General features: G+C 38.7%; 1 protein-coding gene and 1 long non-coding RNA gene across 5 annotated transcripts in view; both read left to right on the forward strand.

Moving 5' to 3' along the window:
* The window catches only part of LOC136855694 (phenoloxidase-activating factor 2-like), a 42,216-nt gene extending 28,004 nt beyond the window's left edge, over positions 1-14,212 (forward strand). For 2 of the 3 annotated variants that reach the window (XM_067133009.1, XM_067133007.1), the window contains 8 exons: positions 4,854-4,975; positions 6,756-6,904; positions 7,161-7,340; positions 8,828-8,952; positions 9,528-9,761; positions 10,781-10,982; positions 12,191-12,342; positions 13,156-14,212. In XM_067133009.1, the coding sequence (XP_066989110.1) occupies positions 4,882-4,975; positions 6,756-6,904; positions 7,161-7,340; positions 8,828-8,952; positions 9,528-9,761; positions 10,781-10,982; positions 12,191-12,342; positions 13,156-13,162 (1,143 nt within the window). In that variant the 5' untranslated portion in view covers positions 4,854-4,881 and the 3' untranslated portion in view covers positions 13,163-14,212. Of the gene's footprint in view, positions 1-4,853; positions 4,976-6,755; positions 6,905-7,160; positions 7,341-8,827; positions 8,953-9,527; positions 9,762-10,780; positions 10,983-12,190; positions 12,347-13,155 lie in introns of those variants that run through there. The other variant, XM_067133008.1, reaches the window with a different exon arrangement.
* A 592-nt stretch (positions 14,213-14,804) lies between these two features.
* Positions 14,805-24,594, forward strand: LOC136855575 (uncharacterized). 2 transcript variants are annotated; one of them, XR_010858070.1, is made up of 3 exons: positions 14,805-15,194; positions 21,145-21,395; positions 23,272-24,594. It is a non-coding gene; the product is annotated as an uncharacterized lncRNA (long non-coding RNA). The 2 variants fall into 2 exon arrangements; XR_010858069.1 differs by lacking the exon at positions 14,805-15,194 and adding an exon at positions 16,854-17,145.
* Positions 24,595-25,563: the final 969 nt, after the last annotated feature.

The following is a 25,563-nucleotide window of genomic DNA, read 5'->3' on the forward strand; positions in this document are numbered from 1 at the left end:
CGATATTTACGCCGAAGTGTCCCAACCGCCTGCTTCTTGACTCCAATAATTATATTCATGCGGAGTGAAACCAGTATTCACTGGTCAAATTTCCACACCAGTATTCTTTTTAGCGTAGAAGAAGAACGTATAATTTTCTTCCCTTCAAGGCTGCAGATAAGCATTACAATTCGAATTTGAAATAGTCCTCTGTTGTCTGCTGTCGACCCGAAGGCAACGTCTTCAGCAAAGGTCCAGCTATTATTAGTAGCGAAGCGACCTTGGAAGTCTTATCCTTGGGCACTGCAGGATCATGTTTAGAATACTGGATAAGATCTGTCTTCCATTTCGACTTTTCCTGTAAGTTGGCTATTCTGTGGACTTCACCTTTTTTGCGAAACTTCCATGAACACATCCCTCCCAGGATGATGAAAACTGCAGTTGAAAATTACGTAAAAAAGTAAAAAATAGCAATGACATGCAACTGATCGTTCTTCCCCATCCTGGCCCTCTTTGCATCAGGAACAGAATAGCAGTTCTTCATAGTCTTACCATAAACATAATTTCGTCGTTAGCTTGGATTGTCACAGAAATAATAAAGGTAATTTTTTGATGATGATAATTTTTTCTATATCCTACATTCGTTGTTATTTTCCATTCAACACAACGGTGAATTTCAGATGCTTTCCTTTCTCCGTGATCATCTAACTTTCTTGCGTTTTTGTGGTTTATTTCATTATCTCTCCTGTCCGCTTACAATGTCTCGCTCTATTCTAAATGTTCTTCGGGAAAAAAATGAAAGGAACGAACCGTTAAGTGATTCTATTAGCTGTTGTCAATGTGTATTCATATACATAATGATGAACCTGGGCCATTACCGTTGTCTCAGAAGGTCTTTTGTTTGTGGTAAGAGCAAAAGGCCTTGAGAATGTGCTTCTTTTGTCACTGAATTGTTAGATACCACCTCTTCTTCAACAAATAAATGGACTGAGCGTACACAATTACTGACACACATATCTGCCGATGAATCTATATTATGCATCAGAACATTATATAATTTTGATAAACAATCGTTTACTTATTGTTTATCATTTACTGATGGTTTTCTTTTAAGTTGAACAATCCGTTTGTATTCTGGCTTAGCAGACAACAAAGACGGGCCTGGAGCGGTAAAACGACTCATTCGGTTATATAACCACGAGATCTTCCGGGTTCAGAGATTTCGATGCCACCACGTAGTGATCCAAGGCTGCTCGAACCTGCGTGGTGTTCATATCTTTTATATAAACAAATTCATAAAGAACGTAATAAGAACAGATCAGTTGCGATGCCTATTGGTAAGGCTTAAGAGAGCTATGGAAAACAAACTACATACTAACTTTGTGTAGTAGGTGGTGTTGAGAAACGACAGAATATGGTTTAAAGGTCATTGCCACGATGATTGTGTAAGGTTAAAAAGGTTGATCTCCGTGGGTATTCAACCTTTTCCACCAGAGAAATTAGCTATGGTACACCGAAAAGTCTAATGATAAAGAAAGACTGGTTTTCTATAGTATTCCAATGCACACAACTAACCCTGGAACTTTAAGATGCCACTTTCTCTCTCTCTCTCTCTCTCTCTCTCTCTCTCTCTCTCTCTCTCTCTCTCTCTCTCTCTCTCTCTCTCCCTTCCGTTTTGTATTGAATACTTCCCAACAGGAACTGTTATACAGTAGGCTAATGTTGCGCCTTGGGTTACATCTTCATGCAAAATGGTACAACAGCTGGTTAGTAATTCCAAGAGCAACCACAAGGGGAAGTCAGCTCATCTCTGTGAGGCACTGATGACACAGCAGATGTCTTTTGACCCACTGCAAAACAGTGTAATATCCCGGGGTTTCCCAGGAATTCGGGTGGGCCATGAAGTTTTTCCAGCTAACCCGGGTTTTTAGCAATAGGTATTTCGTACTTTTTTGGATTTACGTGTTGGTATGCTCTGAGAGAGAGAGAGAGAGAGAGAGAGAGAGAGAGAGAGAGAGAGAGAGAGAGAGAAAACTTTTATTGGTCTAAACTTTTTGGAAGCCTTTTATCAATAATTTTTACCCTAATTCTTTTTTATAACCTACCATGTCTTGCAAACATTTCACTTGATGCCTTTTATCAATTATTGTTACCCCAATTCTTTTTTATAACCTACCATGTCTTGCAAACCTCTCGGCTGATGCGTTGTGATGCCCATAATACGAATGAGTCTGTTGTTTGTAACCGTCATCCAGAAACTTTCCAGAAACTCAGTTCCATCTTACCTCTTCGTTGCATAACTCCAGCCTCGAAGGGGTATTGTCAAAGTCACGCTCTGTGGCCATCCTCTGCCGCTCGGGAGTGCCGAATCATCACTCGCTCTTTCGTGGTGACTGGTTTCTCTTCGGTAATTTCCCCTTGCCTTTTTGTTCCCGTATACCGATCCCTTCTCTTTGTTTGATCGCCATTAATCTCCCAGTAGCATCTCGATTCGATGAATTTCACGCTACCGTCGGCCCTAGTTCACTATTTCGTCCTGAAAAGCTTAACAAATCTAAAAATATTTCTTCCATACTAAATTGTGTGAATGGTAAAGATTTTGTCTTATTATTGATTAGTGAATATATATACCTTTAAATTTTATATTTAGATAAAAATCATATATTTATGTGCAAGAAGTTGAACAGCAATATTTGTCTTTCACTTGCTTTCTTTTGCTCTCTTCAGCGGGTTTGTATCAGTGTTGGGTAATTTCAAGACTTGAGGGATAAACCTCGGGCTAAGGCTCCGAAAAAAAGGATTTCCTTAATGTTGTTTCCAAAGACCAATCAGTGTTCATCAACATGGAAGTTTTGTCATTACCAATTTCATTATTATTGAACTTAAAAAACGCATTTTCATTATTACTCACGATAAACACGCATTTCCATAAAACAAAACTAAATGAACATGAATTGCTTCATATAGAATTTTGCGGATAAATATCCTGTACGTACTTAAAGAATAGTTGAGGAAAATAATACTACTTTAGGCAACTGTGCGTGGAATTTCCAACCAGTGTTGCAGGTAAGGGGTTAGTGCCGTCAGTGCACCTCAATGGGTGCACTGTAGGCATTACTAAAGGTTCTTTGCAGCGTCCCTTCGGCCCCTAGCTGCAACCCCTTTCGTTCGTTTGACTGTACCTCCATTCATATTCTCTTTCTTCCATCATGCTATCCATCCTTTCCTAACAATTACATGATGCAACTGCGAGGTTTTCCTCCTGTTACACCTTTCAAACCTACCTACTCTCAAATTCCTTTTCAGTGCTGAATGACCTCATAGGTCCCAGTGCTTGGCCTTTGCTCTAAACTCTATACCACTCCACTATGAGCGTCCAAAACCGAAGCAATGCCAGGAATGCTGTTCTACGGTTTTGCAGGGATGGGAACAAAATACCCGTCGATCTTGGCAATGTGGAGTCATGGCTCCTCTGCAGAATGGGGATTCGGGTGCTTTCCCACAAGAGCAGCAGCAGTTGGTCCAGGGATATCTTCAAGGTGGCTAAGATTCTTCTTTACTGAAATATAACTAAAGACAGTTGGTGAAACAGGATATGTATCTATAAGACATGTAATATATTCACTTTTTTATATATACAGTTTTTTTTTTTCCCCTCTCGAGGGCGTGGGACCAGAAGGGTAGTGACTTTTAGCTAATCTTTAAAGTATGACTGCTGGCCTCATGAATTTTCATGAGTCCTAGCTGACGACTGTACCTACAGTATATATATTTATGTAAATATAAATATAAATGTATATATATATATATATGTATATATATACATTAACTTTATCACATATACAATTGTTCTGTGCATCAGTACAATTACTAACAGGACCTCATTCAAACTGTAGGCTTGAGAATGAAGATTGTTTGTCCTAGAAAGCTTGTAAATATCTCCAACTAGACACCATCCAGTTTGAATGAGGTCCTGTTAGTATATATACATATATATATATATATATATATATATATATATATATATATATATATATATATATATATATATATATATATATATGTAAGTTAGAGTGAGAGAATTTGTCAAATATAAAATAAACTAAAAAAAGTATGCGAATTTTCCAAGCGCTCAAGGTCAGTCAAATACCTCATAGTGTTGGTGCCTTTTTTATTTTTTTTGTCTTAACACCACAAACTGCGCACATTATACGATCTAAAGCCGTCGTGTGGGAGCCTTGTCGTTTATTTACTTGTAAAGAAATCTCCCGAGACGCTGGTTAAATAGCTGAGGAACTTCTACGCAAAGCGAATTCTAATCACAGACTTTCTTCATGCCGGCAACATCCCTCGTAGGAAACAGCGTATTTCCTTTTACAGGATTGCTGTAAATCTGCGATTTCGTGTTAGTGACGTATGTCTTCCACTGCACTGAAGGAACGCTGCCTTGTTTTTGTTATTGCAAGCATGCAATGTGTGCTCAGCGTTCCGAATAAAGGTAGAGTGTTTTATGGTCATCGAGGTGGTATTCTCGGTTTGTCACAGCAAGCAGGATGTCTTGCTCTTGAATGTGTGTGTGTGTGTGTTGTGTACAAAACAGATAATCTTACACAAAAGCTCATACTTGATATATGGGATAAATCAGGTAAGTGAATAAATGTTCAAGAACACAGGTCATATCAAACGGTGTAGAGACATTACGAAAAAATTCAGACGACCATAAAGACGCCAATTCTTTCCTTTAAAAGTCAATTTTGTTACAGTATCTTGACATCCCACCCACCCCCTTTTCTCTTACAATAAAGACGAATTCTGTATCTGACGAAGCTTTGAAAGGATGAAATGTGCATTTCTATTTCCCTGGTGCATTGCAGGTTGCTGGCCTTCGCCTTGGGAGTCCTTATGACGGCAGCCCAAGTGCGGTGTCAATCGGATACTCGCCTCGGGCTCATCTCCTCACAGCTTGGGGTACCGCCGGTTCCTGGCAGTCCGTTCGGTAAGTTTATTTTCGTTTTCTTTCCTTAAATTTCTGGTCCTCATTCCATGGTCATTTCTCTTGAGGATCTTTCTGCTCTCGTAGAAGGACAATTCGGTAAGTTTGCGCAGGACTGACATAGTATGTCGAGGAAAATGCTTACTGTTTTAGTATTAATTTCTAAAATACATATAAAGTGTTTGATATATGTGTGGATTAAATCAACTTTTTGTATTATAGTTTGCGTGCGGGCGTGCGTGCGTTTGTGATCCCCATGTATGTGCATGCGGTGTAAGTATTCATGCTTTTTTATAGAATTCTGTGTATGTTAAGATGAGAACTCGCGTATGAATAAGTAATATATATACATATACATACACACAAACACACAAACACACAATACACACATATATATTATATATATATTAATTTTGTAATTATTTCGTCTGGGATAAAACCTCGGATCGAAATAAAACCTCGGAGAGAGAGAAAGAGAGCGAGCTTCCACAGATCACAGATCTATTTAGAAGTCTCTCTCTCTCTCTCTCTCTCTCTCTCTCTCTCTCTCTCTCTCTCTCGCGGATGTCTTCAAACTTTGATCCACATTGTCGCTGGTGACAATTGTCGTTCTTTTCTCGCCATAGCCTTTGCGTCACTTCACCTTTGCAAAGCCTCCTAATCTGCACATTGCGTACAAATTTGCAGGTAGCTTTACCAGTAGATAAGCGGTTTCTTCCTCATGTTTAAAACAAAAACTTTGTTTTATTGAAGACTTTCGAGGCCTGGTGCAAATTGGTCTTTATCTTTCTCTCATCAGTCGTCACATGATCTTGCTAACATTATCTTTGCTAACATTTCGATTTTGTTTTCTCTTACGAGGATTTCTGCAATCTCACTAGCTATTGTAACCTCAAGTTATCATCAAACTATCCACTTCCCATTCGTATTCTTTCCTCATAATCTGAGTTTTAGTGTAAGTTTTACCTTACGTCAATACCGCCATACATTCTTACATATCTCAATAGTCATAGCTGTAGCATGCCATGACCTCATTGCTACAGAGCGTTGGTCTTCTATAACTTTATCACGGTTTTTTGTGACACCGACGCAGGTGGTCAGAATAACGTAGTTCGATTCCCAACAGGCAAGAGGAACAATGAGTCGTCTTCGCGCAGTTATGCCTGCAAAGTCGGCCTGTGCAGGCAAAACTGAAATCACTAACGTTCAGTTTTGCCTGCACAGTTCTGTTATACCTGCGCTGTTATGCCTGCACAGTCGGCCTGTGCGGGCAAAACTGAACCCACTAACGTTCAGTTTTGCCTGCACAGTTCTGTTATACCTGCGCTGTTATGCCTGCACAGTCGGCCTGTGCAGGCAAAACTGAAATCACTAACGTTCAGTTTTGCCTGAACAGGCATAACTGCGTAGGTATAACTGAACGTTAATGGGTTCAGTGACGACCTTTAGGATGCATCTGACCTAAAAAGCTGTGCGAATTAATTCTCGTAAAGGGCCTGCAGTGCTTTATAAGAGGGGCTTTACTCTGGAACTTTACGAAATAAAGTCCAAATAATTCAGTTGCTTCTCGACTATCACCGACGATTTTGGTGGGCTTTTAAAGAGGCCCGCAATGAAACCGCCAACGTACGCAAGCTTTCGCAAAATATATATGGACACATATTTTTTTATTATCTCTTTGTTTATTAAATTTTATACGACTCTTTGTATTTACTGTTTGTTTTCGCAGACATACCGATGTACCTGCCTAACCTTTTATAAATTCCATTGCTTTGCTTTTCAGCTCCCACTCCTAGGCCTAACAACCAGCCAAGTGGTTGCTTTTGCCTTCCTAGCAATCAGGTGTGCCCTGGAAACCTTGGAAATCCAGGACCAGGTGTTCCAAACACTTCCGGGGCGGGTGTTTTTGATGTCAGGATTGTCAACAGGAGGGTGAGTGGTGTTTTGCCCTGCGTTCTATAATTATATGAACAATTTTGTGTATGTTATTTGAATCTCATTGGGGAATAGGCCTATCCTCACCATCGTAGCCAAGTGGGCAATCGTTTTTATTGCCTTTTAGGCTGAAATGTATATGTAGAATCTGCTGGTTACTTTTTACGAAATACGTATGTAATTGTGTTTGTGTATGTGTGTGTATGAGTATAGATGTGTGTATATATATGTGTACATTATTTTTTGCTTGCAGCCGCAAGCATGCAACGAACCCGGGAGTAATGTGTGCTGTCTTGGAAATGCAAATCCTTCCGGAAATCTGATAACCAATCCTCCAGTCAGACCGAACCCAGTGATACCGAATCCTCATCAGATTGGAGGCACTTGTGGGGTGCAAAATCCAGTCCCCTATAGACAGGCACAGTACCCAGAGGTAAGCATAAACATATGTTTATTCATCTTATTACCATCACGTGTAAATACATTTGGTCTATCTGTCCACCTACATAATATGACCAGATAACGATGCAAGTAGGTAATAAAGTCGTATATCTAGCTATCTGCTTTATAACAGAATAACGTAATTGGTTAATATATTCCTCTATGTTTACTTATAAAATAACAGTAGGCTGTTATGGAACGAGGCATAAAATGGCCCCCCTCGCAAAAACTGATAAATTGATTAATGATATAAAATGACGTGTTAAGCTGTAACCTCGAAAACCTCGGAGAAGGAGTACATTAAGAAAAGTGAAAGAAGCAATGTATATATTATTACTTACTCAACTTTTTTAATAATTCCAGTCTGGAATTGCTCGTCATTTTACGGATTTAAATTCTTTGAAAGACTTTTGCTTCCCATTAAAAACTTGTGTTGCAGTTTTTTTTTTTAAGGATCGCTCCCCTACCCTGTAAGAAAAAATTGTAGGTGTTGCCTCAAAGTTACCCGATTCAATATGATTAAGTTGCTGTAAATGCATAGTGCTTTACAAACAAAGAATAACGCAACATAATGTGAACATCGTGAAAGTTTAGCAGAATGGTTGACAGAAAAAAAAATTACGTCTTAATCCTAAAGCGTTGTTTTTCAAGCTCAAGGTTAAGAAAATAAAGCGCATCATCTTCGTGATTGATAATTGCATCCGGTCTCTGATTGAAGACAGGATGCGATGTCTTCTCCTCTCCAATTAAATTTGAATAAAAACCAGTGAAGTTCAAATGCAAGCACAGCGGCTAAACGAAAAATAAACCCTGAAACGATGACAGTAAGAGAATTTTCTCAGTTCTGTCAAGCGCTGCTTAGATTTTTCTGTCACAAGTATGTAGAAGAGCTGTTCAGAAAATTATTATTATTATTATTATTATTATTATTATTATTATTATTATTATTAATTCAGTAGATGAAACCTATTCACATGGAACAAGCACACCAAAGAAAAATGATCGTGAAAACATAATCTAAACATTTAAAACACAGTCGACCGTACCTGCTGAATATTTAGCGAAGTTGTGATTTTTTTTTCAGATTCATGACCATATATATCATCTCAGAATCTGTGAGATAAACATTCGTATATATCTTAGAAAGGTAGCAAAAAAGGTTATTGCATGTCGAGAGCATCGCTATATAGCATACCGGGCATTATTAATCACTTCGTTGTACTGAAATCATCATCTAGCAACTAAGTTGGAAGTTGTTTTAGCTCAACTGTGTGCGTCTGATTGCCAAAAAGGATCCCGCGTGAATTGAGTATCGGTTCTTCGTGAAAGTTTCGAAAGTTTCGAAAGCGCCACGAAACTAATCAAGGAGGAATAGGCGTTTGTGTACATGCAAAATTCATGGATGTTGCATTCTAGTGAAAAAAGTCCATTAAGCGTGTAGAAATCCATTAAGTATGTTTTTCTTTAATCAAAACATAGGCTGATTTCGGAGAGTACCCCTGGACGGCCGTTATCCTAGATTTCGAGAACAGATATTTGGGAGGAGGGGTACTTATAGCCGCCGACTGGGTCCTGACAGCGGCCCACAAGATCGACACTTATAAGTAAGTACTAAAAGTAAGAAAAGACTGGCACCAAAGTAGAAGATATAGATCAACTAAATCTCCATCGGTTTCAGTATTTGAATGCCCTGTAGTTCGTACTTTGCATCAGAATTTTATATACACTTAGAATCATCAGTATCAAAAGCATCTGTTGAATGCTATTTTAGGAAAGACATTTCCTTATCCTGTGAAAGGCCGTTCATGATGTTTTTCGAAATGAGTAAAGAATATTTAAAAAAAAAATTCAGTTGCTTGTTTTTAAGGGCAAGGCCGTACTCTGCAACTAGGGTCTAGAATTTGCAAATCCATTTAAATAAGGGCCATTCTTCATTAATTAAAATCAATCCCAACTTTTAGGAGGTAGTGTCATAGGTCTTGTAGGCATTTAAGGTTCTTTGCAGCGTGCCTTTAGCTGCATCGTTCCTTTTACTGTATCTCATTTCATATTCTCTTTCTTCCATCTTACTTTCCACCCTCTCCTAACGATTGATTCATAGTCCAACTCGAGATTTTTCCAACCTTTCAAACCAACATCAGGTCCCCCAGCCTTTGGCAACAATCTCAACATCACCCAGCAACATCAAAGTGAGACTCGGCGAACTGGACGTCAAAAGCCCCCAGGACCACCCCCAGTATCCCCACGTGGAGGTCATCGTCGACAACGTCATCATCCACCCGAACTTCAACAGCCAGAACCTCGCGAACGACGTCGCTCTTCTGCACTTGTCGAGACCCGTTGACCTGGGGAAGTACCCACACATTGGCACCGCGTGCCTTCCAGAGCAGGGCCAGGTATTCTATGGTCAGAGGTAAGGGCAGCGACATAAAGAGTAAGCGTTAAAGAAATGTGGGATCTTTCATCGATAGTGACCCCCAGCAAAGCTCGGGGGTCGTTCTCTACGACTAATATTTCTTGGAGGTCGTTATCTTTATAATATTTACAGTCTTTTGTTTATGTTTTTACGGTTATTCCCAACGGGCTTGTACTCAACACGCCGCAAAGGTGGATACATACCGGGTTAAAACCCCTTGGGGGTCACTATCTTGGAAAGATCCGAAAAGTGGGGAAAAAGGGTGTTTTTGATAAAAAAAAAGGAATAGATAGAATATAAGAAATTGAAAGATGAAGTATGTTTTTTGCAGTGACACGCTTCCAGCTTAAATCAGGATGGGGCGGCTGTGATGATTACCTTTCCATACTTCTACTTGCTTTTAAGATAGTTTCGTGAAAATAAAGAAAACTGTTTTCATCAAAATTTTTGCAGAAATGCCAAAGAAAAGTAAAATGACTTGTATTAAAGGAGGCGGGTAACTCATTTTCTCCCTCCTTATCCTTTCTCCATCCACTTCAATTTACATTTTTTAGTTTTGTGTAAAAGAGAACTATTTGTCTGTCCGTCCGCACTTTTTCTGTCCGCCCTCAGATCTTTAAAACCTACTGAGGTTAGAGGGCTGCAAATTGGCACGTTGATCATCCACCCTCCAATCATCAAACATACCAAATTACAGCCTTCTAGCCTCACTAGTTTTCATCTTGTATAAGGTAAGCCATGATCGTGCGTTGGGCATGGCTGAAAGTTTCATGGGCTACGGCTCACACAGCATTACACGCTGTACAGAAAACTCGATTGCCCCGAAGAAACTTTGGCGCATTTTTTACTTTTTTTTGTGGCTAGACAAGAGGAAAATTACCAGTGAAGGAATATTAACGACACAGAACTGAACGATTCACTAACCTCCGTCTTGAACGAGGATGATACCCGTCTTAGTTAAAACATAACTGTACTCAGATGCTGTCATCACTCCCAAAACTTGGATCTGTTTTCAGCTGCTGGGTAACAGGATGGGGCAAAGACGCCTTCGAGGACAGTGGTTCCTTCCAAAATGTGCTGAAGGAGGTTGACGTGCCCATGGTCGATCCTTTCGTCTGTGAGAATAGACTACGAAGGTCTCGTCTCGGGCCCACCTTCGTCCTGGATAAGGATTCCTTCGTCTGCGCCGGAGGCATCGAGGGAAAAGATGCATGTACTGTAAGTTGTACCAGATTAGTGTTTCCATATTTTTTCAAGTGTTACCTTAGGTTTTACAAGCCCTTAACTGAAGACATTTAAGTGATATGTAACGGCCATTTTTTTCTGTGTTCTTAATTTCATTGCTTTGCACGTAGTATGAGGTATTAGCTCTTGACTTCAGATATTGAGAATATGCTGGAATCTTTCATTTTTTACAAGTTTTACAAGTTACAAGTGTTAGGAAGTACAAGCTCTTTCCTAAATATTGTTAAATATCATAGGGACCGTTTGATCTTTACAGTGCGGCACTAGTGATTTAATGATAACATGAACTTCGCTTGTCTCTTGCGTTACTTTAGCGTGACGATGAACTTTCCAAGTTTATGCAAAATTGTCTGCTAAGACACGGTTTGCTTTCACTAGACTTTTGCTGGAGAAAGTACTGAATCAGTATCAGCGTTCTCACTGGGGAACTCCACTTTAAATGTCAAAGTAGTAATGGTCAGTGGTAATTTTCTCATTCCTGTTGTCAGAATAGTTGTACGAATTGTTCCATCAAGCAATTCTGCTCAATTAAGTATGCAGCATAGTAACATCAGTTATATCGGCCTGTTGCCATTCAGGATAGTTACACAAATGTCTTTAGGATGCATGAAAAAAAAGTAGTCAAGTCCTATATTTCAATTTTTATGTTATGATTTTATTTCATTTTTTTTGCCATGGTTTGGTATGCTACAGTGGTCTCATACGCTGCTGAGGCTAATTATGTCGTCCTTTTCAACTAGATTATTATTAGTACGAGCTTGATGGTGCGTGCTACACTGCGCTGGAACATGGCACTGCCCATCGTGCTCCCCTACCTACCCCGCTCCCACCCGGGGAGAACAAACAGGTTTGCAGGAGGAGGGTGGATGTGTCATGTCTCTACCCTCCTGATCCCCCTCCCCGCCCCACCAGGGAGAACAAACAGGTTTGCTGTCATGTCCCCTACCTCCCGATCCCCTACCTCCCCCCACCCAGGGCGAACAAGCAGGTTTGCAGGAGGAGGGTGGATGTGTCACGTCTTCCCTACCCTCCTGAACATGTTTGCAGGTTTGCAGGAGGAGGGTGGATGTGTCATGTCTCCCCTACCCTCCCGATCCCCTACCTACCCTTCCCCCACCCGGGGCGGACAAAAACAAGATCCACTCTGATTTTATTAATGTAGATTTTTCCATTGTTAACAGGGCGATGGCGGAGCGCCGTTGGTGTGTCTGTCTAACAGAGGCTGGACCGTCAGTGGTTTAGTAGCCTGGGGCATTGGCTGTGCCGGTAATGATTTACCCGGTGTTTACGTCAACGTGGCTAATTACGTCAACTACATTCGCCAGTATGTCAGGTAAGGAAACTCTAAGATGAAGTGAAATGTATATCAAATGATGTTCTATATGTACGTGATTGTATTGGGGAGTTTTGTGAATGAAAAAGAGAGAGAGAGAGAGAGAGAGAGAGAGAGAGAGAGAGAGAGAGAGAGAGAGAGAGAGAAGACCAAAAGAGGTAAAGGGTCATAGAACAAATATGAAATAGGAGATATTACGAATTATCGTTTAAAAAATGGAATTGCCAGTGATGACGAATTGAAAATAATCTCATTACGTTTCCCACACCCAAAGTACATGGGGAACGGCAACCTTACTCAACCCAACCTAACCTAACCTAATCTAGGGGCATGGCGAAAAAACCGGAGCTGGGCAATACCTTGCATACATCTCAGGAATTTGCGTACTGACCGCCAGAAATCCTACGAGTTTATCATACATGTGCTATTATTTTGATGTGTTACTTTCCTAATTTATTCAAAGAAGAATCGATGAACGTAAATGCTACAACGGCCTGACTCCCAAAAATCGATTCCGTTCCATTTCTAGAAATCTAAGGACAGGTCTCTCTCTCTCTCTCTCTCTCTCTCTCTCTCTCTCTCTCTCTCTCTCTCTCTCTCTCTCTCTCTCTCTCTCTCTCTCTCGCGGTGTTGTTTAAAAACGCTGTCCATGTTTAATGTCAAATATTATTTTTATCACGTTATCTTATCTTATGTATCTAGATTGTGCATATTGTATTTGTATATTCCATGTATATGGCCCTGAGCTGAAATAAAGGGTATTGATTGACTGATTGACCGACTGATAATGTTAACTAATATTTCTATTTGCAGAGTGTAGCAGCGGAGTAACTCCACAGCCGTTCAGTCGGAAACTCTCCAATATTCAACACAACAAATAGATATCTTGTCCTTCAGGTTACCAGACCACGTTACATGCGCCTGCGTCCACGCGTGTGGTGTTTCAAGGTGAACAAGCGGTTGCTGAGAAAATAGGTTCCTACGCGCGTACATAAACCTACCGTCCTAAGTCTCAGCTCGCCAGGAAACGATCTGGGATGGCACATGCCCCTAGATTCATCATTCGACGCGATGTCTTATAGATGGCTTATTTATTACCTAGATATTCTTGGCTGAAAGAATTGTATTTCGCTGTTTTTCTCTCCTTGAATGAAAGGTAAAACTTGTTATGTCTCATGTTCAGTGACTGGTTAGACCTAAAATGGCCAGTGTGAAATGCAAGTTGATTCTGAACCGCCGAAAATTATGAAAGATCGGCCGTGTTCTCAACACTTATGAATTTGCAAAAAAATTACTTGAAAACATTGAACATCCAGATTTATAAATGTGATTTAGCATGCAGCCTATCTCCATATATTCAAGTTACTTGTTTAAAGACTGGGCTACAAAACAGAAAATAAATGTAAGACGTGATGCTTTGTGAAAAAATATATATATTGTTTTTGTTTTCCAAATATCAGTCATCAAATACACACTTACCATCAATTTATCCACAGCAAACCTCTCTTCTCTAGAACATTGACTCAACAAAGAATGATCTGTCAGAGAGACTTCTTTCACCAGTAACTGAACATTTGTCAGTATTTGTACTTTATTTATTTATTTATTTACCCTAAATGTATAAGATTTTCTGTGAGCAACGTAGCTTTCGAATGCGTTCTCTGTCACCAAGCAACTGAAGTAGCAATGATACTATAATTAATAGGATATGTTTTTTGTATAATAATAAAACAGTTATGTGATGATGACAGTAGGGGCTACATGATGCGTTCGGCAAAATGCGCTTCTTTTGTAGTTGTACCGAGAATTACAAACATTGTTGTTAACTACTCTTCGTAAGGCACGGGTTAATAAACATTTCTTGAAAGGATATTTGAATTTCATTAGACACAAAAGATCCTATTCATGAAGGTTCAAATAAAACAGTCCAAGTAAAAGAAGTATGCATTACATGGCTAATTTCATAACTTCGTCCTCGGTGGGTGGTTAGTGCCATCACTGTAGGTATTACTTTTTTTTATCTTTTATTAAGGTTCTTTGCAGCGTTCCTTCAGCCCCTAGCTGCAACCCCTTTCGTTCCTTTTGCTGTACCTCCTTCCATATTCTCTTTCTTCCATCTTACTTTCCACCCTCGCCTAACAATTGATTCATAGTGCAACTGCGAGGTTTTCCTCCTGTTACACCTTTCAAACCTTTAACTGTCAATTTCCGTTTCAGCGCTGGACGACCTCATAGGTCCCAGTGCATGGCCTTTGCCCTAAATTCTATACTGAATTCAATTCAGCTAGGCAACTGCAGTAGAATAATACATCCGATGAAGAAAGCAAATGAGAAATGATTGAGTTTTTGGTTTCCTCTCGACATGCAGTTCTCCCACACACCCGAGGGCACAGTATTCTGGTCGAGCCAGGTGGAAACTTGGGCCTTCAAGGTAAATTTTGCTTTGTGTTCAATGACGACGACGTGCTTCTTTGAGCTTTCCACAAATTGTTTGAGATTAAAGCCGTTATTTCACTCTGCTGGCAGAGTTTCCTCGGGCAAACTCCGATTCAGTAATTCAAGAGTCAGTGCTTGACGAAGTGGACTCTTCCGGGTGAAATTACCAAAGAAAATGTCTAGCACCTGTTGACAGTAACTATTGTATGAGTTTGTTTACATTCAGTCAAGGCCTGAACTCAGACATTGCTGCACGTTTTTGTGTCTAGTGAAGAAAACTGTGGAGGTGCAGTGGACACCTGAAGCGGAAGCATTATGATAGAAAAATAAGGGGGAATCTAGTCAAGTGGAATCCCAAGCATCCACCGTATACCCCTGGAAATGCGGCCGTCAGTTCTAGCTGGGTGTTGACGCAAGTACGTGTATAATTATACTATTTATGTAGTCAGTAGATTGAATTACAATATTTTGGGACTTAGTCTGTCCACACTTAAGATGGCCATACGAAATTGTTGATGGTTCCCCCACTTCTTGCTCTATGAAACAGCTGACTGGTACAGTGTACTTGGTAATGTGTCAGAGATTTCTTGAGCAGGTCATGGATATATGTTATCGGAAACCTACTTGCGCATGTCGGGTTTAATACATCGGATGAATAATTCAGATGAAAAAATGAATAAATTTTTTGTTTCTCTTCATAAACAATGTAGGTTATCAACAAGGATAAGTTAAAACATTTACTCTGTTTACTGTGAAATACAGCAGGAAGGTTAATAACGATTTTCCGTGAACGATTTCCCGATGGTAGATTTATACTCATGGTCGAGCCACTTGGAAATTTAGTTCATTAAGTTCATTTTTGATTGGTGCATAGTAACAGCGACTTGTTTTAATATAACTTCAAAGTTTGCTGCGAAAATAGTTATAGGTAAAGATGGCTTTAATTACTAAGCCTGAAGGTTGTTCTCTTGTTTATGAAATCGTTTACAAAAAAACCATTTTCTTTTCTCCCCAATAGTTATTTTGTTAGAATCAAAGTAAAACGTTTACTTAATGAAAAAACCCACGTGTTTTTCTTTGGTCTCCGTCTGGCGCCGAGGGTGAAATAACGGGTTGTTTAAGGTGTTAATCGTGTTAGTTAGTTTGATATGGCTGATTACGCAAAGATCTCATTTCACCCTTTATGTGATGCGATTCCCCCGATAACGGGTGATCATTGAACATGAAAAAAAATATCAACTTCTTGAACAGTTTCAATATTCAAAAGCCCCACTTCATGTTGACTTTAAAAAGATTGATAGAACCAGTGTAACTGTACTTCCGTGTATATTAAATAAATTTATTGCATTAAAAAGTCGTATTAACAATTACATATCTCGTTTAATCATTTTAGCCATTTGTTTACCAAATCAAACTTAGCAAGATTCCTACAAATTTACTTTTTTATAACACTGCGGCATAATTACTAGAAGTTGGGATTGATTTCAAGCATATTTTATATACTTTAATAATAGATTTTGCATAGTGTGATTAAAAATAACAATAGTTTTTTTTTTTGCAAAGGGTACTGTATAATGAAAGTGTTGATACTATTTTAAAACCATTCAGTTAAGGAGAATCCTCGCTACCACTAATTACCGATGCATTCTAATAAATTTTTTTTTTTTTTTGTCAGTCATTTACTGTTTTATTTTACGATTATTTTTGGTTTTCACATCTGCCAGTAGGTTCCCTGGAGTTTTTCTTTTTTGAAGTCCTTTCACCAGCTAGGCAGAATTTTAGATTTGCGTTAAAATAAAGATTTTCAAACCAGGTTCTTAATTAAATAAAACTATTTTAAATCTCGTTCCCTTCTCACAACATTCTACCAAATTTACGATTTGCAGTTAAAATCTCTTTTCTCGTGAGTCCAGCTAGCCTATCGATATCGAATGCAGAGTTAGTGACTGTTGTAGTACCATTTTGAAAGATTGATATGTCAGTGAAGTTGTTTATGTTACGACTATAGCCAGTGGGAAAGGATATTGAATGTGCATTAGTCCAGAACAAAGACTAGGTCTAGAATACCAGCAAATCAACGTCTTGGTCTGGCAAACATTACTGGAACCTTGCTGAAGGTCAACCGTCAAAGCCTAGCAAAAGCAGTCCAACCTCGACTCCATCTCTCAGAACAGGTGAAGGATTGTTTTCCGTTTGACTGTTTGATATTTTAAGAAAAAAAAAACAATATTTTCTGAGCGTTATGATAGTATGGGTTAGAGAACTGATGTGGAGAATGTATAAATCTTCGAATGTCTGCATACGTTTGTAGGCCTATGAAAAAGTTATTTATGGGTTCCGCTGGGTGCCAAGGCCGGTGAGGAATAGGTAAGTTCGGTACCCTTGTTATATTATGGTTAAACTGGCGTCTACGTGGATGCAAGCTTATCTATCAAAAAAGTTTGACAGTTTACAGGAAATTTTAGTAGAGACTAAGGTAGGTTACCGTAAGAATCGAACGGTTTCAGCAACAGTTTTCTGTTACTTGGAGAAAATGTTGAGTGGAGGAAGTCAAGAAGGTACTAAGGTGAATTGTGAAACGAATTTAGATAAAATAACATACATTTGTGAGGCAAATTTCAAAATTGAAAACAGGTTTGTAATTAGGTTAATTTCTCACGAAATAAGAGGGTCTTTGGTCCTTAATTGAGGTGCAAACCGCTCGTTTCTGCATTTTTCCCAACCCTTAGACTGTATATAAGAATGCCATTAATCACTGAGGCCCGCTGTTTTTTGACATATTTTAAGAATTTATACAAGAAAACATTAAAACTTTGGTGCTGCTTTGATCTAGGGATTTTTTAATGTGCCCAGAACCCCGAATAGATTATGTATTCATATAAGAACGCGGTATTTGGAGGTGAACGGGTTTTAAAAGCTGATTTTCTTATGGTATTTCAGGATTAATTTTGTTTAAGAACAGTGGGACACCGCAGTTGGAAACCAGGCGACCAAAGCCCAATACTTTACTTTAGGATAGGTTGTTGGGGGTGGGAAGTTGGTCGTCGGGGTTGGACTAGTGACTAGTTAGGCAGGGCTCGGTTAGTTAGGATATGGTTAATTGCAGAACTTGAAGCTGTTACAGTGAAATATATATAAAAAATAGATATCTATCATCATGTGCAGAGTCGTCACACTAGTGTCAAGTGACAACTATTGTTTGAAAACAGATTTGTAATGTTTGATGTTTGAGGCTTCTCTTTTGACAACTCCAGGTGGCTACACCGCCTCAGTTTGGCACACATGTCTCCATTTATCACTTTAGTAGGATCCACAGTGCCTGTGGTTAGGGATGGCACCAGTGGCGTAACTAAGGGGGTGGGGAGGCTGTCCGCTCCGTGCGTCACTGTCTATAGAGGGCCGGCACTCTGGCATTTTTTGAGCAGGTCTGGTCTGGCGAAAGTTGTTGGAGGAGGACCGCTTGAGCTTCTGCAGCTCATTCAAAAGTTCAACCTTGATATTTGTGTTCTAAATATTGATATAACGTTGAGATTGTTCTTAACCGTCGGAATAAGTATTATCCGTTGTGAGAGAAGCTTCTCCAAGTTAAAACTAATCAAAAACTATCGAAGTTCATCTGTGAGTCGGCCAAGATTGTCAAACCTCGCGATATTGTCAATAAAGCATGAAATTACCAGTCAGTTGGACTTTGATGTTCCTATTAGCGAATTCGCTTCCTTACGAAGCTCGTAGGGTTCCGTTGTAAATCTGCTGTGTTGTTTTTGTTTTAGCTTTGTGAAATAAATAAGTGATGTTAAGGCTGGAATGTGCATTTAATTTTCATCACTTGAGTAATTTTTAGCACGGGAATGGGGTGAAACTTTGAGAGTCCGCCCCGGGCGCCACTAACGCTAGTTACGCCACTGGATGGCACTCTGTTTCACTAATGTTACTTATCAAAAGACACCACTCTTCTTTGGGTGATAACTGGATCCTCTAACATTTCTTACCTAGCAGTAGTGATCGATGTTTTTGACAAACTTCCTTATCTTTGCAATAAAATTTCGAAACGGTGCCTTCATTGGGATATTGACTGGTAGTTAATGAGGTAACAGAGCTTTAGTAAGCTTTGCTGTCATCTAGTTTAACAGAGAACTGCTTGGAATATTCATTGCAAAACAAGATGCAGAAGTGACAAGAGCAAGGAGGGTCATTGCTCATGATGTTAAAGGTGGCTGTTATCGGAAAACTAGTACAACAACCGTCCAGCAACTATGATACTATAAGGGAAAGTTCGCTCAGAGTAACTGGTAAATCCGCCATTGTTTGTGTTAGTCCCACTATTTCAATTTTCACATCACTTGTTGTAGGTTAATTTGACACTTATTGAGGTGAAGTAAAACATCCTTCGCAGTATTTTTGCCAAATCTTAAATCGCTGAATTTCCAAACTTTGAAGTTTCACGAACTTTAAACAGAAAATACCTTGTGTCATTTTTTAAGGCTTATTAATGAATGTCATTGTTGTCGGGATTTTCAGGGGCCGTTATCTAGGACTAATATTTCTTGGGGTCATTATCTTTATGATATTTACAGTGTTTTGTTTGTTTTAACGGTCATCCCCAACGGGCTTGTACTAAACACGCCGCAAAGGTGGATGCATACCGGATTAAAACCCCTGGGAGGTCACTATCTAGGAAAAATCCTGTTGTCGTAATGGGTCAGCTGAGGTTATGAATTTGTAGCTTTATTAGTTGATGGCTGCCCATGATATTAAAAGAGACCACCTAATTTTTGTGGCATGATATAATTCTCCAGAAGTTTCTAATTTAGTTTAAGCTATTCACAAGATTTCGTGCAAGGTATTGATACGCTTATCTTTAGGTATTATAAAGTTTAATCCGATTGGTGTCCCTTCGGCCCCTAGCTGCAACCCCTTTCGTTCCCTTTACTGTACCTCCTTTCATATTCTCTTTCTTCCATCTTATTTTCCACCCATTCCTGACAACTGATTCGTAGTGCAACTGCTTTGAGGTTTTTCGTCTGTTACACCTTTCAAGCTTATAGTATCAATTTCCGTTTCAGCGCTGAATGACCTCATAGGTCCCAGTGCTTGGCCTTTGGCCTAAATTCTATATTCAGTTCAATTCAGTTCAATCCGATCGGTGCGCGTGAATGTTATAAATGAAGGTTAAGCATTCTAATTGTAATTTAGTTACAGTCCAGGAAAAACATTTTTTATGTCGGCTATTCATGACAGATGTTGAAATATGTTATTAATTCTAGATGCTTCTGCCATACTAATTGGGCCATTGTTGTTTTGACCATACTACGTTGTTTGGCTTTCGTTACCTCGTTCCTTACTGCCCAGTAGTAAACAACACAAGTGTTGGCCATGATTATCTAAATTATTTGAGTCAATATAACATTAATGTACGTGCGAGTATTGGTGTCTTAACAATGTAAGTGTATTTGACGAAGGCTATAAACTTTTAAACCTGTATACTTGGGCTAACTGTAACACAGGCAAACATTTTAGACTTTTCTTTCCTCAACTTCTGATCAACAGCAACGTGATAGAAGTCTCATGAAAATCTTGCAAAATCCTTTATGGCCAGACTGGGTTTGTGGATGAATAGGTATGTGACCAAAACGTCGATAAAGTGTAAATGAAGAAGAACCCTGTTAAGCACTATTTTTTTCAGTACTAGAACCAAATGAAGCACTATTTTTTCAATACTAGAATCAAATGAAGGACTTTTTTTAATGCTAGAACCAAATAAAGCACTGTTTTGAGAGCCTTGTTTAGTCTTTCTGGGAATTTTGTTTAGGACTTTAGTATTTTTTTTTTTCACCAATATAAACCTTCCAAAGTTGTCGATTTAGCTTTGAGCGGCAATAATCCGGTATTTATCCGCCTTTGTCGAAGTCCAGGGTAAACTCATGCCAAGTAAAGTTACGGCCGCACGAAGATATCGTTTGTTAATATAATTTGTCGACCACATAATATAGAAATGGGTGTGTATAATACTTTGATCCCGAGGGGCTACTAAACGGCGTCCCAAGGAGTTCCGCCATGCTCAGTACTAGCACTCGGAATAGGTGACTAAGGTGGATACATACTGGGTTAATACCGTTTTGAGCTTTGTTTTATAGTGAACTCTCTATCATTAACATTCTTCGTCTTTAACATAATGAAGTTGAATGTTTAGGAGCGTGTACAGTGTCCATGTAGATTAGAGGAAAGGAAACTCTGCCTTATAACGTGATATCCCAGGCGTATACTCCTGCGTATCATTCAAATCACTTATAATATAACAACTTTGGAGACTTGTGGCTTAGAGGCTTTTAAAACTTTATCGTTAAAATGGTCTAATTTTCCTTTCAGATGGGTATAACCAAAGCCCGCACGCAGAATGCAGTAGCCAAAGGCGGCAGGAGGAAAACTCAAGTGGAGAACCCAGTTGGTATTCGACTGACGGGAGGAAATTTTAAAATGCAGGAGCCTGGATGATAGAGGAATGAACTGAAGCAAAATTCTGCCAGGCACTGCGATTAGGATGAAGACTAGAGGACTTAGCAGTCATCGGTTGGAAGTTGTTTGTATTTTCGCGCTCAAAGTTTTCTGGGAAATGCAGAGTAGGTCCATTCTTACTCAAAGGTAGCACATTTAAACTTACTGGGGAATGTAATGTTGAAGATAACTTATCTTGCACGGTCTGTCGTAGTTTCTTAGGATTTTAGTTTTCAATTCTTTTATAACTCAGAAATGCTCAGAAAGGTATTATATACTCTGGTCCCTGTACATTAAGATGGACACTCGGTAAGTGTAAAGATAGCTCAATCAAGGTCTTAGATTTCAGTTTTCAGTACAGTAGTAGTATCACGCTAATATATATCAAGAAACCATTGCGTAAATTATTCGTTAATGTTCAAAGGCTATAAAAGACCGTTTGATTTTGAAATTCTTTGAAAGGCAAACTGTGGCCAATGGAAAATTGGACAGGAAAAGCACGATGCTTCAAGTGGTCATGATTTTAAACCTAGGCCCATAGGATTCAATATTTATAAAAACATTCACTTTAATCTAATTGAAAGCTACGAAACTGCTTAGTAATTGAAGCAATCTTCGTAATTATTTGAAACAGTTGGGTATTTCACATGGCTGGTAACTGATTTGCTAACCCAGACAGCGTGATGAATAGGTCTAGCTACATTTTTTTAGATTATCCTATTCATTCTTTTTTCAGTTATGTAACATAAACTTTTTTTTTGCCAGTAACTTAGACTTCCACATGTAATTGAAAGTAACGTGAAGGAGCCAGGTTATCAAGTCAACCAAAGGGGGCTTTAAGCATGCTATTTTATTTAACCAAGAATATAAAAATGATTAGGACGATCTACTCGCCTTTCACACTATTAGTGTAGCCTTAAGAGGAGGGACATTGTAGTTACTACGCAGTGGGTTGATAAATAATGGATAAATGTTAAATGGACATGTAACTGACTCACAATTAACACAGAAAGCAACGCTTTTAACTGTTTTTGCTCCAAGTATGAACATTCTAGATTTTTCGGAGGAATGTAAAGCTGAACGAAACACTTCATTAGTGAGTTTCAAGTGATTTTAAAAATTTTTTCAGGTGACCTCACAGGAAAAAAAAGTCAGAAAAAAGTCCAAATTTGGCTAGAAAAGAGTCACAGGAAAAGAAGTTTAATTTATGGTTTATAAAGGGGGAAAATCACATAATTCTTGGGGTCATTATCTTTAATCTACAATCTTTTGTTTAAAGCTACTAAACTGGATACATTAGTTAAGACCTTTGGGATCACTGTCTACGAAACATTATTGTGACTTTTTTTCCTGTGACTTTTTTTGCCAGGATTCGATTAGGGGGGAAAATTTGAAACCTTCACAGACAAGATTGTCTGCCTTGAAAAACGGACAGTTAGGCTAATCCTAAAGGACTGTTTGAGTTTTCTAGCTCGAAACTTATTAGTGCGAACTCCAAGGTTACAGAAGAATTTTGTTGATCAAAATCTCTTTTTCGACCATTCAGAACTTAGACTGGGTAACAAAATCTGCCTTCATATTAAAAACAAGAATATTAATTTTTCAAGTAGAATTTCACTGTGCCTTCAAGTAGTTACTACAAGGTTTCCAAGAAATTTGAATGCAGAAGTCAAAATAGGGATATTGATCTGGACGAGCTCAGGTATACATTCTGTATTCAGGTATGGAAAGTCGAATTTTGATTGTTATTTTGAGTATTAGATAAGTTAAATTTCAGCAACGAAATTCCCGGGCAACTGAAGAATAAACAACATTTTATTGAAAGCAGTTTTTAACGAATATGACATTATTTTAGCAAACAATTTTGACGTTATAACATTGAAAGTCTATATTTTTAAATCAATATTTTGACAGGTGTTGGTCTGAGTTCATCGTACATCGAAGAGTACTTTAGTAATCTAGCATCAGTTACTGAGGGTAATTCTTGAATGCTTCTTTCAGAACGTAATCGGTCGCTGGTTTGAGTGGAAGAATGAATATATAGCCACAAAGTAAGTGGTACACATTCAGGACTCGACAGACTTCAAGAAAATCCTTCACTCCGTGTTGCAAGCTCGAGAAGAGATCTGTGACTTCAAGAACAGGAATCAGAGTGCAGGATTTGTTCCCAATTTTGAAAGTTCCTGTGTAGAAGAGATGTTTACACTGAGGCTCTAAGTAATTGGATATTGTCTAATCAATACGAGTTAGTTCTTTTAAGCGACACTACAGAACCTATCTTGCTGCTTATTAATTTTGCTTCGCTTCCTGAAATATTTAGTGATTTGCTGAAATTGATTTTACTTGCATAAGATACTGTTGCTTCAAGTCTTAGATGTACTCACGTCTTTCATTTTAAATTTTCAAGAAAGAATGATAAGTCTTAAATTTACCATATCTCTATAATTCTCAGCTTGATATAACTTTCAGTCATCATTTCTAACAACTTTGGTCACAGTTTTAGTTTTTTTTTTTTTAAATCTTGGATCATACGAAGTCATTCTACATTTACTTAGAGCCTCATCATTAAATCTCACTCTCATCTGTATATTGGCATCTGTGGAAGCTTATTTTTGCACAGAATTTCTCACATGACTTGTATTGTGGTTTGTGGAAAAAGGTTATAGATACCTGTCGGTCAGTAGCCTTTACCTTCAGTCAGAGTATGTTCATGTTATGAACTTCCGACTTTTGACGAATACCATACTTAGTCACGAAATTATTCCCTCGTCGTTTTATTTTGCGCAGTTGCCGAGTTTTGGCAACAATATTTGTGACTGATTTCGTTTTTGCTGGCTTATGACGTAAATAATTTCGAGGCTTGCTTGGGATTTTCATTATTTGGTTTGGATCTTTAGTCTTGGCTTGATTCCTTTGTCTTTTAAGGTGGTCCAAGACGTGGACGTGGTTACTTTACTTAGTTCGTGGAGAAAAAAGATCTGAGTTACACTAGGAATGGTTAATTTTGTTTTCGTATTAATTTGAATTGTTGATATATGGTTTTATAAGATGGTTCTGTCTACAAACTGTTTTTTCCAGGAAAATGAAGTTTCGGTTGTGGATTTCAGGGCGCTCCTGGATTTGCGGATATAAGGTACTCCTTGTTTCTGAGGATTTCACCGGGCACTTCTTGGTGTTCAGTGTTTTTCACGACACCCCTTGGTTTGCAGAGTTTTTCATGACAGCCCTAGGGTTTCAGTGTTTTTCATGACACCTCTTGGTTTGCAAAGTTTTTCATGACACCTTGGTTTGCAATGTTTTTCCTGACACTCCTTGGTTTGCAAAGTTTTTTGACACCCTTGGTTTGCAGTTTTTCATGACATTTTCATGACACCCTTGGTTTGCAATATTTTTTGACACCCTTGGTTTGCAGTTTTCATGACACCCTTGGTTTGCAGAGTTTTCATGACACCCTTGGTTTGCAGAGTTTTTCATTTGGTTTGCAGAGTTTTTCATGACACCCCTTGGTTTGCAGAGTTTTTTGACACCCCTTGGTTTGCAAAGTTTTTCATGACACCCTTGGTTTGCAGTTTTTTGACATTTTCATCCCTTGGTTTGCAATATTTTTCATGACCCCTTGGTTTGCAGTTTTCATGACACCCCTTGGTTTTTTTCATGACACCCCTTGGTTTGCAGAGTTTTTCATGACACCCCTTGGTTTGCAGAGTTTTTCATGACACCCCTTGGTTTGCAGTTTTTCATGACACCCCTTGGTTTGCAGAGTTTTTCATGACACCCCTTGGTTTGCAGTGTTTTTCATGGCCTCTTGATTTTCAGTGTTTTTCATGACACCCCTTGGTTTGCAGTGTTTTTCATGGCCTGTTGATTTTCAGTGTTTTTCATGACACCCCTTGGTTTGCAGTGTTTTTCATGGCCTCTTGATTTTCAGTGTTTTTCATGACACCCTTGGTTTGCAGAGTTTTTCATGACACACCTTGGTTTGTAGAGTTTTTCATAACACCCTTTAGTTTGTAGAATTTTGTGTATTCCTATGTTAGTGAATTCTTTTTATGATGTTCTTTGGTTTATCGATTTTTCCAGTGGACTTCTTGGTTTACGGGCTTTTCCAGTCTTCAGGATAATATTCTGAAAATATCTGCATCTCGAACCAAACTGAATTTTTATACTGTCACCTTTGCTTAGACAACTATTAGGTCTTGATAAATCAAATTTTCAGGATTACTAGTATACTTTTCTAAACAGTAAGACGAGGCTGCCTTTGTTTTATTACATGTCAATGGCAGTTTTATATTT

This window comes from Macrobrachium rosenbergii, chromosome 32 (assembly GCF_040412425.1).
Source record: "Macrobrachium rosenbergii isolate ZJJX-2024 chromosome 32, ASM4041242v1, whole genome shotgun sequence".
In the NCBI taxonomy this organism is placed as follows: Eukaryota; Metazoa; Arthropoda; class Malacostraca; order Decapoda; family Palaemonidae; genus Macrobrachium; species Macrobrachium rosenbergii.